Source organism: Scomber japonicus, chromosome 5 (assembly GCF_027409825.1).
Source record: "Scomber japonicus isolate fScoJap1 chromosome 5, fScoJap1.pri, whole genome shotgun sequence".
NCBI classification, from domain to species: Eukaryota; Metazoa; Chordata; class Actinopteri; order Scombriformes; family Scombridae; genus Scomber; species Scomber japonicus.
The window spans coordinates 23,853,286-23,867,269 of record NC_070582.1 but is presented as its reverse complement, the minus strand read 5'-3'; the positions used below and the strand labels follow the sequence as shown (position 1 = coordinate 23,867,269).

Sequence of the window (13,984 nt, the reverse complement as noted above, 5' to 3'; positions counted from 1 at the left end):
GCCCTCACCACCCTCATTCCCTTGAGGACCACACTTAGTCTTCTAGCCTGTAGCCTGTGCCAGCTTAATCAGGCACAGGCTTATTTTATCTTTATCTTTCTGTGCAACCTGCACAGCTTATTATTCCCTTTTCTGCCACAGAGGTTTTCAGCCCTATAAAAAGGCCTTGTCAAGAGATGTAACAAGGTCTTCAAATTGCTGCAGTTACTTGAAGTTGAGCGAGAGAAGGAATCTAATTTGCATCACCCTTAGGCTATATATAATTCAAGTTGCAATGCAGTAAGTGAAAATGGCTGTTACATTGCTTTTTCATGCCTTGATTTTTCCGGATTTTCGAGTGGAAATGCAGGAGTGGTATTTAGAGCTAAAAGGAAGGTCGATATGGCAGTGGGCTGCCTTCGGCGGGAAATTAATTGTTGCTGTCAAACTCCATTTTATTTTTTCATAAAGAAATTGCTCTTTTGGCATATGAACATAGCTTTGCATTACCAAGATGATGAAGATGATGTATATTCCAGTTTCACCATTATTTAATTAAGAGTTTTCTTGTAGTGCTTCTTACTTTTTAGCAACATCTTGCAATACTCTTCAGCACATACACAATGAAAGCTGGAGGTGGTGTTTGTAAATACAAAGTCAATTGGCAATAACACCCAAGCTTCTTCCTCATTGCTGTTTAAGTGCTTTAACAGCTGTTAGATTAAAGAATAATTAAAAGGGTGGTGAAGACCTTGTACATGTTTATACCTGTACCTTTGTACCTGTCGCAATTAGACTTCCCCAGCAAGGCAGGAGATCAACATCATCTGGTTTGATGTTACCAGCCCACTTTCCTTTGTATGCTACTTTGTTTGTTTCTGAATGTCCCATCTCCAGCTTTGTCTTCTCAATCCACTTCTTTTCTAGTCTCATTATTGATGGAAAGATCATTTATATTGTAAACTAGTCCTGCACAGTGTGTGTAGCACTGATTGAAACCACAATTCAAATTTGACCCATTGATTCCATTAACAAGCATGTGCGTGTGTCTACATTCGAGGAGAAATTTCACACTTACCACCACTTAGTCCAACACTTAGTTGACCACCTAAGTGAGGACAAAAGCCGTGTCCCCAATTTTGGAAAAGCTGATTTTTGGGTCAATGGTTATTGTTTGGGTTAGGCTAAGCTTTTGTGCAAGGTAAGAAATAAATACAAGTCTATGTAATATGGTATGAAAATGGATGGAAACAGCTGATAGTCTGAAGGGTTGGAACATATCAAAAGTGAGAGATGTCATAAATCATGACTTGATTCATCACCGTGTTTGTTGACCAGAAATTCCCCAGTACGTCTTTAATCTTCGGCCACAACGTATTTAGTGGCTAAAGGTCTGCGTGTACTGTATGTGTTAATCGGTGTGCGGGCTGATCTTCATGTAGCAAGTGCTGCTCGGTCTGTGTCTGTGTATCCGTTTATGTGCACTGAAAGGCTTCTCAGTGGTGTTAAAGTGGCACTTTGCTAAGAGTGTCTTTAAAGAAGGGAGGATATGTTACAGTATGCAGGTCCTCTGGTACTTCTCAGAGAGTGCCTGTATGTGTGTAGACCTGCATGTGCACTTGTGTGTTGATGCATCTGTATGTAAATAAAGGGGCCATGCCTGGCACCACTGCAAGGCCTACTTCTATCAGCCTGGATGGGTCTGCTTAAGTCTGGTTCTCACACAAAGCCCCCCTTGGCCTGGATCCAACTATCCAGACAGTCAGCTGGCTTCTCCTGCTCTCTAATAAAATGTCTCTTTTATGAAAACAAATGTGAACAAATTTGAAGCACAAATCTTTTCTCAAAGTCTGAAACCTTTGAAAATAAGTGCTCTCTTGTTCATTTTTGCCTTTCTTCCAGATAGTGTTGTGACTGTTGTTAGTTAGAGAATGTGATACCTCAAAATCAAGCAGGTCCATGTATAATAATTAATCTGACATGAGGCAGCGTTTTTTACCCTCATATTGGATTCTGCGGTCTCAGGAAGTTGGACCATATTAACAGGCCTAATTTCAGTTTCATTAAGAAAGGTGTGCATGACTATTTTATCAAAACAGTCAGGAATATAAACTGAAAGTATTTGTCGGTGAGCGAGATGAGAGAACGAGGTTACACAGATACAGGCAGATAGAGACAGACTTGAAGATCTCATTTTTGAAACCCATTATTTGGTTTGGATGTGTGTTTCTGTATCGACATACCCATATCTCCCAGTTTGTGCTTACAGTCCTTTATCGGTTTATCTTTGCACCAACTTCTCACCCTCAGCTTCAACCAGACTGTCTTCATTTCCCACCCCCTTGTAGGGACTTCTGGGTCTCAGGCTATGTTTACCTTACTCTTTCCTTCTCCCTGACAGAAGCCTCTGTTTTCAGAAAGTGTCTGTGTGTACTAAGGGAGGCTGTGTCTCCTGCCAGTCTATCCTGAAGCACAGGGAACAGATGACTAATCTTGAGTCCCGCTGTTTTCCTCTCAGTGCTCCACCAGATGAAGCAAGACCTTGAAGAAAATGAATAGATGGGGATATAATGGCTACGTGCTGTATAATTGTTGATATTACTACAGCATAAGGGAGGAACATGCTTTGTAGAACAGGGTGGAGATCTGGGGTTTACAGGGGACAGAGGAGGTTTGCCATGGCTCTGGACTACCACAGTCCCGAACAACAAAGGGGGTTTCCTATTTAGAGTCGGATCAAATTGGAAGTTGGGCTGGAAGGCTTTTTTTCCATGTGAGTTCCTTAAAATATACCTGCACCCCCGGCAAGACCAAAAATAGAGGAACTAAACCACACAGCCTCCCACAGAGTGTCACAAAATTAGCGCATGCGTCTCCTTTTCTTTAACAGTGACAGTAGACCTAGTTGTGCTTGTTTTCATGTTCTTTCCGACAAGGAAACTGGTTCCAAGTATTTATCTGTACTACGGTTATTTAACACAAGTTGGTGGAACTGTGACCCTCTTGTGTACACTAAGAATATTTCTATCGTCATGGAAGCTGTATTTATTTGCTGAAAGTCACTGTGGACAAGTGTTACTGTGTCATTGACTGAGTAATGTCATTGAACTGAACAGCATGTAAGTGTGGGCGGCTTTGTCGATTTCTTGACTAGATTTTTTTTTTTAAACTGATGTGTTAGTGTTGCACTTAGTTTGGGAAACCCATAGTCTTCAATTAAAAGATTAAAATGGAATCAATTTTTACAGTAATTGTGTTTGAGTTAGTTCATACATATATAATATTTTTTCTTTATTTAATGTGAATATTTTGCACCAATAAGTTTTATTTTCCTTATTTTCATCGATGATAGTGGCTGTATTTGGAAAAAAGAATATAGCTAGCATCTGCCTTTTCCTCATTTTTCAGTTGTGTTTTTAAGAATTTATGCCACACAGGATGTAGCAAGAGATGAGAAATTAAAAAATGAATCCTTTGCATAAATAATCCAGTGTGTGTGCACATTGCTAAGATGGAAACAGGGTATGTGAGTAGTCCTGCAGTAGAAGGAGCAGCGGGTGAAATGCGCTGCACATGAGCAAATGGAAGAACAAACGTATGTATATGTCTCTTGTCTCTCTCCCTTGTGTCTCCCACCATGTACTGTATGTTTCAGTGTTCATTGTTAATGCACATACTACGCTTGGCAACAGTCTATTGGTGTATATCTAGGTCATGTGGGCATCCATTAGTCCTGTCGTCACTGGAGATGGGAGGGGGGGTTAAGGATAGATGAAGTGGTTCAAGGATGGAAGTGTCTGGATTTAATCTGTGCCATCATATTATGAACAGCTGGCTTGATGCTGGCTGTCATTACTGCAGAGCTCTCACACTCTTATACACAAACTGAGCACACATGTAGACACACACATACGTACACACGGTAGACTTTATATGTCAAGGCCACATTTGTGCCTGACAGTCACTTATCTGTCACACGTGCAGATGTTTGCGCAGGGAGCAACCTTGTGTGCTCTCTCTTAACATAAACTCCCTTTGAAACGGACATTCTCAGAGTGGATATGATCAAGATTATTACTCACTCTTTAACCCACCTTCTTTTTTAAAAATTTGACCATTTAGGTGAAAAAAGAGCTTTTAGATGGGCCACAAGTTGCGTAGTTTTTCCTCAAAGTGCAGAATAGATTCACCATGATGCTGCTAGTAAGCATAGCAAACTAGTTAAGGAGATGTAAGAGCTACTGTTAAACATCAGAAAATCAGTAAGTGAAGTGAGGGGAGCCAGTTTGTCAGTCAGCTGTAAAAATAACTGACATCTAGTTTAGGTTCCTTTTTATAGACTGGTTATAGTTAAAAAGTACTATTCTTTGACTAGCTGTATTTAAACACAGCAGGAGTTCTTTGCTTGGTCTCACTTGTAATCAGTGTGTTTCAAGATAGCCAAACACACAATTTATTGATATTTATATTGTTATTCTTATTGACATATTTTTTTCTTTTTCTTTTGTCACTGTCAATACAGAAAAGGGACTTGAATTCAGCCCTCACATGCCACTTGTCCACCCACAGTAGCTCCTGTGCAATGCTTCATGGAGGCAGCTAATCTTGTCACTTTTATCTGAACACAATCATAAATAGAGGATAATAACAGTGCTTGAATTCAGCTTCATCTGCATTGAAAATCAGCAATGACAGTGAAAGTTGAAGACAAACACAAAGTTTGCATTATAATGTCACCACCTCAGAGTACATTTTGATGAAGCTTTCCTTTCCCCTCCCACTGAAGCATGAGACCTCCAGATTTATCAACTGGGACTGTTTTCTAAATAAACAGATTTAGGGTTTGACAAACTTCTGCTTGGGTTGAATGGAAGAACAAAACAGACAGGAAAAGACTTTTTCAGATTTAGCTGTGTTATTGTAGAATTAGACTTTGTGTTACTGCCTAGCTAACCCCAGCAGGATAACATGCTTCCTTCTGCTCCAATATGGACTGTATGTATTTTGATTCTATTAAACTGACTCAGCCAGATTCTCTTTTTTTGTTGTTGTTGTTGTAGAAATTGAGTTATGGATTGAGTTAATATGTTATTGCTTTCCTAAAAAAGATCCTGGAGCTGCGGACACTTTAAGGGCTTCATTGAACTAACATAAAACTGCCCCCCCCCATTACAACCAGGATTACTATCAGCCAGTACATCTATACTCACGCCATATGTTTCCCAGAGAGAGATTTATGCCAGTCAGATCATTCAAGCATATTAACAATATACAAGTTTCAACATGTCAACATGTTCCCTTCCAGACACCGCCCTGTGTTTTCCCTCCTTCCTTCTCCCCGTTAGTATTATGATAACTAAAAAGGTGCATGTCCCATGTGACAACGAGGACCATGGTTACCTCGACAAGGTAACTGTGGGTCAGACACTTTTGCCGTTGTTGTTTTATCTGTCCTTCTCCTCAAAGTTAAAGGTTAATATGTGACACAGGAATGTGTGTTATTGACTGACCCAGCGTTGCTACTTAGCTGTTATCTTTTCCACAAGATGTTCATATCGTTGGGTAAATATTAGCCCAACTTCTGTGTAGCATGACTGCGGGGGATGAAGTTAGTGTTAGACTATCTTTGTGAACTTCAGGTGCTGTGTACAGTGAACGGTGAAAGCCAGTGCGATTGCATGCTGTTTTTCAGTGTTAATGAGGTCAGTTAAAGGGTAGAAAGGCTGCTTTAGACCAATAAAAATGGTGCTTATATTTCTATATGGATTCTCACTGGATATGTTGCTCACATCTCTGTTTTCAATATATTAAACCAATGTGACATACAAAAAACTCTCTCTTTCAATGCTTCTGCTAGTGTCAGTATATATGCTTAATTTCTAGCTTTTATCTGTTTTATTCAGGCCACACTGATATATTTCAGTGTCCTTTTGATGTTAATGCCAAGTTATGTTTCCCCTCACATTGGCACCTTCTCTGTTACACACACTGCTTGTCCTCTTACTTCTGTGAAGGCCAACACTGCACTTCTTAACCTCAGAGGTCAGCCAAAGTTTATATCAGGACATGATGAATACACTTCAGTGGGTTTTCATTTAGTTTCAACTGTGCACTTGTATCTTAAACTTAGGCAGTACAGCATTCAAGATAGGTTGTATGTTAAATCTATTTAGAGAAAGTTGAAAAGAACAGACATTTGCTTTTATGAAGAAGTTGCAGCGTGTTAAATAAAATCATACCATCACTTAAACCTGTTGATCCACAGTAACTACAACACTATATTCATTCACTCATGCAGAAGCACTACGTAGATTCAGTACCACAGGTAGAACAGCAGAAGTGCAGTGTGTTACTGGGACCTCCCACAGACTGAAGCCACAGGAGTTCATTTGTTTTGGTTTGGTGTAATGTTAGAGTGGCTGTTGGAAACTCGTCAGCATTTAACACTTTAGAGCCCACCAGCATTTTGCTATGAGAGGTGAACTGATGCCGACATTTTTCTGCTTTGCTTTTCTTTCAAACATCAATATTTTCCTGTACCTCTGATATAGCTTGCCAGTAATCTTAAGTGCCACTGCTGGTGTCTAGGTGTGTTTGTGTTCTCTTGCATGTCGTATGTTTGCCAGTAATGCTCTGCTGCTGGGATCCACTAGTTAGAAAAGAGTATTTTTTTCTCTCTCTTTTGGCGCTGCATCATGTACATGTCTAATCCTCACTTGAGTCAGCAGCAGCAGCATGCACACGGTCACGTATGCACATCCACACATTCATCTTTTTACGTTTGCGTCACTCTACAAACACTGTTGGCATATCCTCCATATATCCTCAACTGACAGGCCCACTCACAACACAAACCCATTAAGCATGTGTGGACGCCACACCCATGCTTGGTCTAGACTGCGTAATATGCTCATACACACAGTAGTCAGTCTTTTTTTTTCTTTTTTTTTCTTCTTCCCCCAATGAATCCCGCCCTGCAGCTGTGAGGACCAGCTGTGATTGGTTTGTCCTGTTAGTCTGCATGTCTGTCCACAATATCTTGACCCACCCCAGGGCTTGTACTGTAAGTGGTACTAATTCTGTGTGTGTGTGTGTGTGTGTGTGTGTGCAGTTTGCCAGCCCATTGTTTTTACGGTTGTGCAATGCTAAAGCTTCTGCACTGTACTGCACATGCACACATGCACTGCAGTAGCAAAATGCTATTTTTAGACCTGCCCCACAAGGACAAATAAGGCTCTTTTTTGGGAAGAATAAATGTACCTTTTCTCTCTCATATCTCGGTCATTCACTGCTGCGTCTTTAAAAAGAACAAAGGAGCAGAGTGCAGGAAGAAGAAAAGAACAGGATATATTGCAAGATCAGAAATAAGGAGTGAGCCAGGAGGTTGAAAGAATGAGTCACAGAGGGAGAGTGGAAAGCCAAGAAAGCAGGGAGTGGTGTTACGAGTATACGGATGTGATGGTGCTTGTGTATATTTAATATCTACATGTATGTACTTGAAGAGGGAGTGTGCACTTTATTAATCATCAGGACTCCTTTAGCACTATGCCTGGTTTCCAGTTTCCAGTTTAGGCCATTGTCAACCCACGGCTTTATAATGAACTATGATCAGGGTGGAAAATTAGCACCACACACCAGCCAAACACTGGTAAAATATCAATGTGGCTGGTTGATGTCAGTTTTACTATTGACTGGCTGATTAATTTTAACATTTATCTGTCAGTGGCTGGTAATGTTCACATTTTAAAAAGTTAATTTCCTACGACTCTGATACCTGGTATGTTGACTTTTGACATACTTCACTTGAATCACTATTGCAACTGAATATGTGGGAAGGTTAAAAGATGAATCATTCTGTGAAAAACATTGTATGAATGAATTTTTATGTAACATGCTGTTCTCGAATGTTTATAATTTAAGACCTGTTGGCGAGACTGCTCTGTAGGCTGGAAGTCAGAGGGTCTTTACTGTATGTTATTGTGCACTGAGAGAAAATGAATAGGATTATATTGATCTAAGCAGAGCACACTGTGGCAGTCCAGACTGATCCAGGTGGTAACAGCTACGCTCCATTAAACTCAGTGTTTTACCGTCAGCTCCGATTTGCTCCGATCAGCTCACCGCCCATTTGAACGAGCATAATGATCTGTCTGGAAACAGCCGTGACCCTCAGCAGGCGTTAATAACATTCTATGAATAGAGCACAACTTGTCAATAGTCACATAGCTCGCTAGAGGAGAGACGGAGGTAGAAGAAGAGAGGCTGAGCTGGCTGAAAGAAAGCAAGTGCTACGTCATTGTGTCTCCGGGGATCAAAGAAGAAAAACATTTCCATCATTAAGAACACACACAGATTCACAGAAGACTGTGAAAAGTCTCGAAACAGGCCTGTGTGTGCAGACACTGATACAATATGCATGTGCCTGTGTGGTCGCTGGTTGCTGTTTCCTTTATGTGGGCATGGTGGTCTAAAAATATGACTCATCCACTCACTCACTAAATTAAGAACAGCAGCACAATCACAACTTGAAGCAGCAGAGTCGCAGCTTGATCCTGCACACATCTGCTGTAGCTGCATTTGGCCTCACATGTGCATCTAGAACGTAGAACGGATCCTTGTGGATATCAAGTGTATGTATAAAGAAACAAGGTTACATTTGGGTGCAGCAATTTGTGGATTGAAGCCTGTTGACGCAGGCAGACAGGGAGGATAGTGGCGTAGGGGTGATGGGGCACCATCTTGGACAGTGGCTCACTGTGGGCAGAGCGGCTGAACTTGGGCGGAGACGCTATTTGTTATGTACACTGACAATGTGCAGTCTGAACTGCTTGTCACTGCCATGCACTGTGCCATTATGCGGACAGGCTGACATAATGTGGACAGGCTGACATGTCTTCTTACAGTAGGTCTTTGTTGGTGTATGAAAAGATAGAAAGGGGCGGGGGTCCAGACAGACTGATAGATACACAGAGAGGAGGAGAGAGGATGGGGTTAGAGAGCTCTGAGTCAGTGAAGCAGGAAGACACAACAAGTAAGATCAGATTCAAGAGAGGAAGAGCAATAAAGACAGGATGAGTCACTTCACTGAAATATTTATAAATCTGCACATGAAGGAATGCATGCATGCAAAAATCTTGAAAGTATTTTCTTCTAACCAGAATTCTCTCTTCTGTCCCTCTGTTTTCTCCCTCCTCCACACATCTTGTCCTCCCTTCTCCTCTTGCAGAGGACAAGCAGGTTGTCAGGATGAAGGAGGAAAGTTTGTTCCAACGGAGGTTTTCTCTGGGCCCCAATGCCACTTCCCCACCCAAAATTGACCCCCGCTCCCTCACCCGGAACTTGTCCTATGGAGGAGACAACGACCTCTACAGCCTCAGCCCAGGTAGAAGACCACCAGTGTACCATGTCCTGTTCTGTACTGTATTTACTCACGTACAACTCAACAGACCTCAATTGCTGCTTATTCGCTGCTTTTTGGATTGCGATGCTTTAATTGTCTGTCTGCAGGTTTATACACTGAGCTCATTTGTATGTGACTGTGTGTTGTGGGTTCCCACCAGGCAGTGAGACAGACAGGAACGGTCTCTCCATGCTGAGTAATGAACTTAGTCCTGCCCAATCACCAGGCAGCAAGGTAAGATCACAGCTCCTGATTGGGCAGCTCCTCAACAGCTCACTCTAGATGACTGATTAGGTGAACACACAACCTTTTGATGATTTATTTTCCACTGATTGCTTCCAATATTAGCAGCCTGCAATGTCAACAAGAATTATAACTATACCAACCTCCCACCCTTTTTAAGAGTTTCCCTCTATTTATTGAAAATATGTTAAAACACAAATCTTTAATTGGATTTTTAGAGGAAATCAAGTAAAATCAGGGCATTTTACAAATGGGTCATGTGATTTTCTCCTTGTTTAAAAAAATCAGTGCATTTGATATAGAAACCAGATAAGTGACCTTTTGGATAAAACAGCGGGAACATACCAGGAATAAATTACATTGTCATGCCATGGCAGTGCAGTAGTATGGTTATGTCATACAAAAATTGATGTTACTGTATATGTTAGGGCCATGGTGGGAACTGTGTCTTCAGCACTGCAAGCTAACTATTTGGCAACCCAGACTTTTATTGTCCTAGCGCTGCCTCTTGTTTATGTTGCATTAGTTCTAACAATCTGTCTCCATTTTTTAGTAATACTAATTAGAGACAATAAATGTTTCCAGGGACAACTGGATATCTCATTTTGTCTTGTCTCCTCTCCTGTTGTTGCTTCGCCTCACCTCGCCTAGCAGTGTGGCCTATTTTATATGTGGAATAATTTACAGGCACAGCTGCATTGTTGGCTGTTTGCCCTTTTCTTGCATCTTAAAAGGTCTTATGTGACAGTAGGATATTGAGCAAAGCCTAACACTTGCATATTGTCACTTATATTGGGTTGTAGTTGTGTACTATGCTGTAAAAAATGTCTTCTTTTACTACAAATGGTTACAACTAAATGCCTGCGTGCGTGTGCTCAAATAATATTGTGAGTCTCTTGCAGTTTAGTTCATAAAGAACACATGGTAATCTAATTACATACTGTATTGCAATGACATCACAAGACAATTTACCACTGAGATTGTGATCAGGACTTACTGATCGGTTGAGACCATCAAACACCTTGAAATCACTGTGTAAAAAGGGCTAGTGGTTGTGTGGTCACAACACTAGAACTGTCTGCCTACTAAATTGCCCTGTCCATTGAAAGGGCCACCCACCTGCTGCACAAAAACCAGGAGTATAACAGATGGGAAATGTGGCAATGGCTTTATTGGCTTTATTTAATGCAAATGACATAACTGTTTTTCTGTTCTCTGCTAAGTTTATTGCACAGTCGTTTGTTGGCAAGCTAAATAGCTGAGGAATTATAATAGTTATGATTTCCTGTATTTAGTTTAAATCCTTTGCAGTCTCTCTTTTCCCCTCCTCTTCATTGTAATTGACTGTCCTCTCTCCTCCCTCCTTCCTCCTCTAGTCTGAGTCAAGGATGTTTAATGGGCTTGAGAAGGACTGCCCCTCCCCTACAGAGAAGCTGGCCCGGAAAGAGTCTCTAAAGGTACACATCACTTCCTGTTCTATATTGAAAATGCTTGCCTAGGCAATTAAAAGTAATTGGGTTAATCATTAAATATGTACAATTGAGCACTCAAGCATCTCTGTCAGTCTTAGCTTGGAGGGTTTCATGTACACAACCCATCTGAGAACCTTTTCATATATCTTCCAATTATATTTAAATTTGTAACATTTTGCAAAGCGTTTTAAATGACCTACAATGAATCACGTTAATGATAACCAAAGGCAATTGGATGGTGGCACGAAATGAGTTTGACTCTGCTTCCACCTAGTGTTTGCAATTTCAGATCCGCTCTCTGACAGGTAAGACTGATGACTCATTCATGTGTTTTTGTTTTTTCTGTTTCACAGGTCCAAAAGCAGAATTACAGGCAAGAGAAGAAACGGGCAACTAAAGAGCTGTTTAGCGCATTAAAGGACCCCAGTGTTGTCATCATGTCCAACTGGCTAAAGGTGCAGGCCTAATGTCTCAGCAGTAACACAGAAAGCCGCTAAACTTCACACCCAGAATGATGCTTGTCTTTCCAGTCACACCAACAATACACCATTCAGACTTTGTATTGTGTGTCATTTACACATTTTACAAATTGTCATCCTAGCTGTAATTTGCACATTCAATGTTACAACACATTTTGCAGTTCAGGAACAATTCTACAGCTCAGAATGTGTTCATGTATTTAGTTTACCAAACTAAAAGTCTGATACTAATATTCTGTACCCTCTCATTACTCGTCCTTATTTAGATCCGTGGCTCTCTAAAGAGTTGGACCAAGCTGTGGTGTGCCCTCAAGCCTGGAGTTCTTTTGATTTACAAGACCCCCAAAGCAGACCACTGGGTGGGCACCATCCTGCTCAGCGCATGCAAGCTGATCGAGAGACCCTCCAAGAAGGATGGCTTCTGCTTCAAGCTCTATCACCCACTGGACAAATCCATCTGGGCTGTCAAGGTCCGACATGTTTGTAACTCACTGGTATTTTGTCTCATTGTGTGTATTCTGAACAGTTTTGTGTTTTGTCTGTGATTTCTATTCATCTTTTTGATGTGTTATCAGTAATATTTTGAATTTTTACATGATAATTACCCTGTTTAATGCTCTATTATGCAGGAGCTATTTTTTTCTGTTTGTACAACATGACTGAATGGCTTAAAACGTGAGTCACTGTTTGATCCATATTCTCAGGGTCCCAAAGGAGAGAATGTTGGTTCCATCACGCAGCCTCTACCCAGCAACTACCTGATCTTCAGAGCAATCTCTGAATCTGACGGTGAGGTCTATCTCTGTTTGTTTCCGTTAGAAACGTTTGTTCTTGTTAGTGCAGTGTAATTTAAATGCAATAGTTTCATGAGCAAAAATTTACTGAAGGCGCTCCTCCCCATCTCTATAATCGGTCTCTCCAGGCCGGTGCTGGATGGATGCCCTTGAGCTGGCTCTCAGCTGCTCCAGCCTCTACAAGCTGACAGCCAAAGCAGGGAGGGAAGGAGATATCAGCACATCATCAGAGTCTTCCCATATACTCCACCTACTGCAGTCTACCGCACTCACAGACACAGAGCTGCTACAGTGAGTAATACACACACCATTACACCTGCATACACTCTCAGATGTAAATTATCTCCACCTTACATTCATCAGTTGTTGTTTGTAGATGAACTGTGTGTCAATCACACTGAAAGTTAATGTGCTTGGCATTTCATGCCCAAGACTGCTGGCATTGCTAACAATCACATTTGTGCTGTATTTTTATGAAAAAATCAGAAATTCTCAAATACAGTGTCTGAGCTTTCTAGTTGTCAGTGCAGATTAACAGCTGAAGAAACATTGAATCTCAGGCAATAATCTTAACCAAATGCAAAACATGTTCACTGGGTCCTCATATGATGCTCTAAAGTCACAAGGTCAGAGTAGGGGCGTCAAAGCAGTTTGACGAGCCTCCTAACACTTTTGGTGTGCATTCAGCCATTTCAAACTATAAGTGTACCTCAAAACGCACACATCAGACACTTTCAGTGTGTTCGGGCCGTAATGCTGTACAGTCTTTACATTGTCCTACATATTAGAAAATTGTGTCCTGGAGAATGCATTTAGTCTCCAATATTTAGTGAGGCACTAGTGGGACTGTTCCACAAGAACGACAGCATATCTGATTATGTTGAACTTGTTTTTGAGCTAAAACAGTGTTGTAAGACTAGCTTACTTTTAATCAATGCAGGTAAAACAAAGGAGCTAATTCTTAATCAAACAGGTTCTCCAACACCACTGATACTAAGCAGTCAAACTGTGGAGATTGTTAACCGTTAAGTACTTGGGTACACACATTGATGATAAGCTGAACTGAATGTTGATGCTATATGCAAAAAGGCCAACCAAAGATTGTTTTTAATTAGGAAACTAAAGGGCTTTGGAGTCAGCTGTAATATTCTTGAAAGGATATATGTCAGTCTGATAGAGAGCGTCCTTAGTTACAGCATCTCTGTCTGGTATGGTCACCTGACTTTATTTAACAAGAACAAGCTGTCCAGAATTGTCAAAATGGCAGGGCAAAATTATAGGAAGACCTCAAAAAACACTAAAAAACTTCACAGCACTGCAGTACACAGAAGAACTATGAAAATATTAGATGATGACACCCACCCCCTCCATTTTTAGTTCAAGCTGCTTCCCCTAGGGCAGCGCTATAAAGTACATATGGCAAGGAAAAAAATCTACAAAAACTCTTTTATTCCAAATACAATTTCCATGGTCAACAAGCTATGGAACGCTAGATGAAAGGGAGGTGTAGCTAAGAGCACTATAAATGGGCTGGAATTGGTGCTTTCTGCTTTATACCTGATGTGTATGCATATGTGTGGGGGCTGGGAGGGAGGGGGTACATGTGATGTGCTGTGT

The 13,984-nt window shown here is 41.0% G+C and overlaps 1 protein-coding gene across 1 annotated transcript in view; it reads left to right on the top strand.

Annotated features, from left to right (window-relative positions):
• osbpl5 (oxysterol binding protein-like 5) overlaps nt 1–13,984 on the top strand; it is a 50,160-nt gene that overhangs the window by 24,807 nt on the left and 11,369 nt on the right. The window contains exons 3-9 of the mRNA XM_053319539.1: nt 9,206–9,361; nt 9,540–9,613; nt 10,999–11,079; nt 11,448–11,549; nt 11,840–12,043; nt 12,278–12,362; nt 12,496–12,658. Of these exons, the coding sequence (XP_053175514.1) occupies nt 9,226–9,361; nt 9,540–9,613; nt 10,999–11,079; nt 11,448–11,549; nt 11,840–12,043; nt 12,278–12,362; nt 12,496–12,658 (845 nt within the window). The 5' untranslated portion in view covers nt 9,206–9,225. The remainder of the gene's footprint in view (nt 1–9,205; nt 9,362–9,539; nt 9,614–10,998; nt 11,080–11,447; nt 11,550–11,839; nt 12,044–12,277; nt 12,363–12,495; nt 12,659–13,984) is intronic.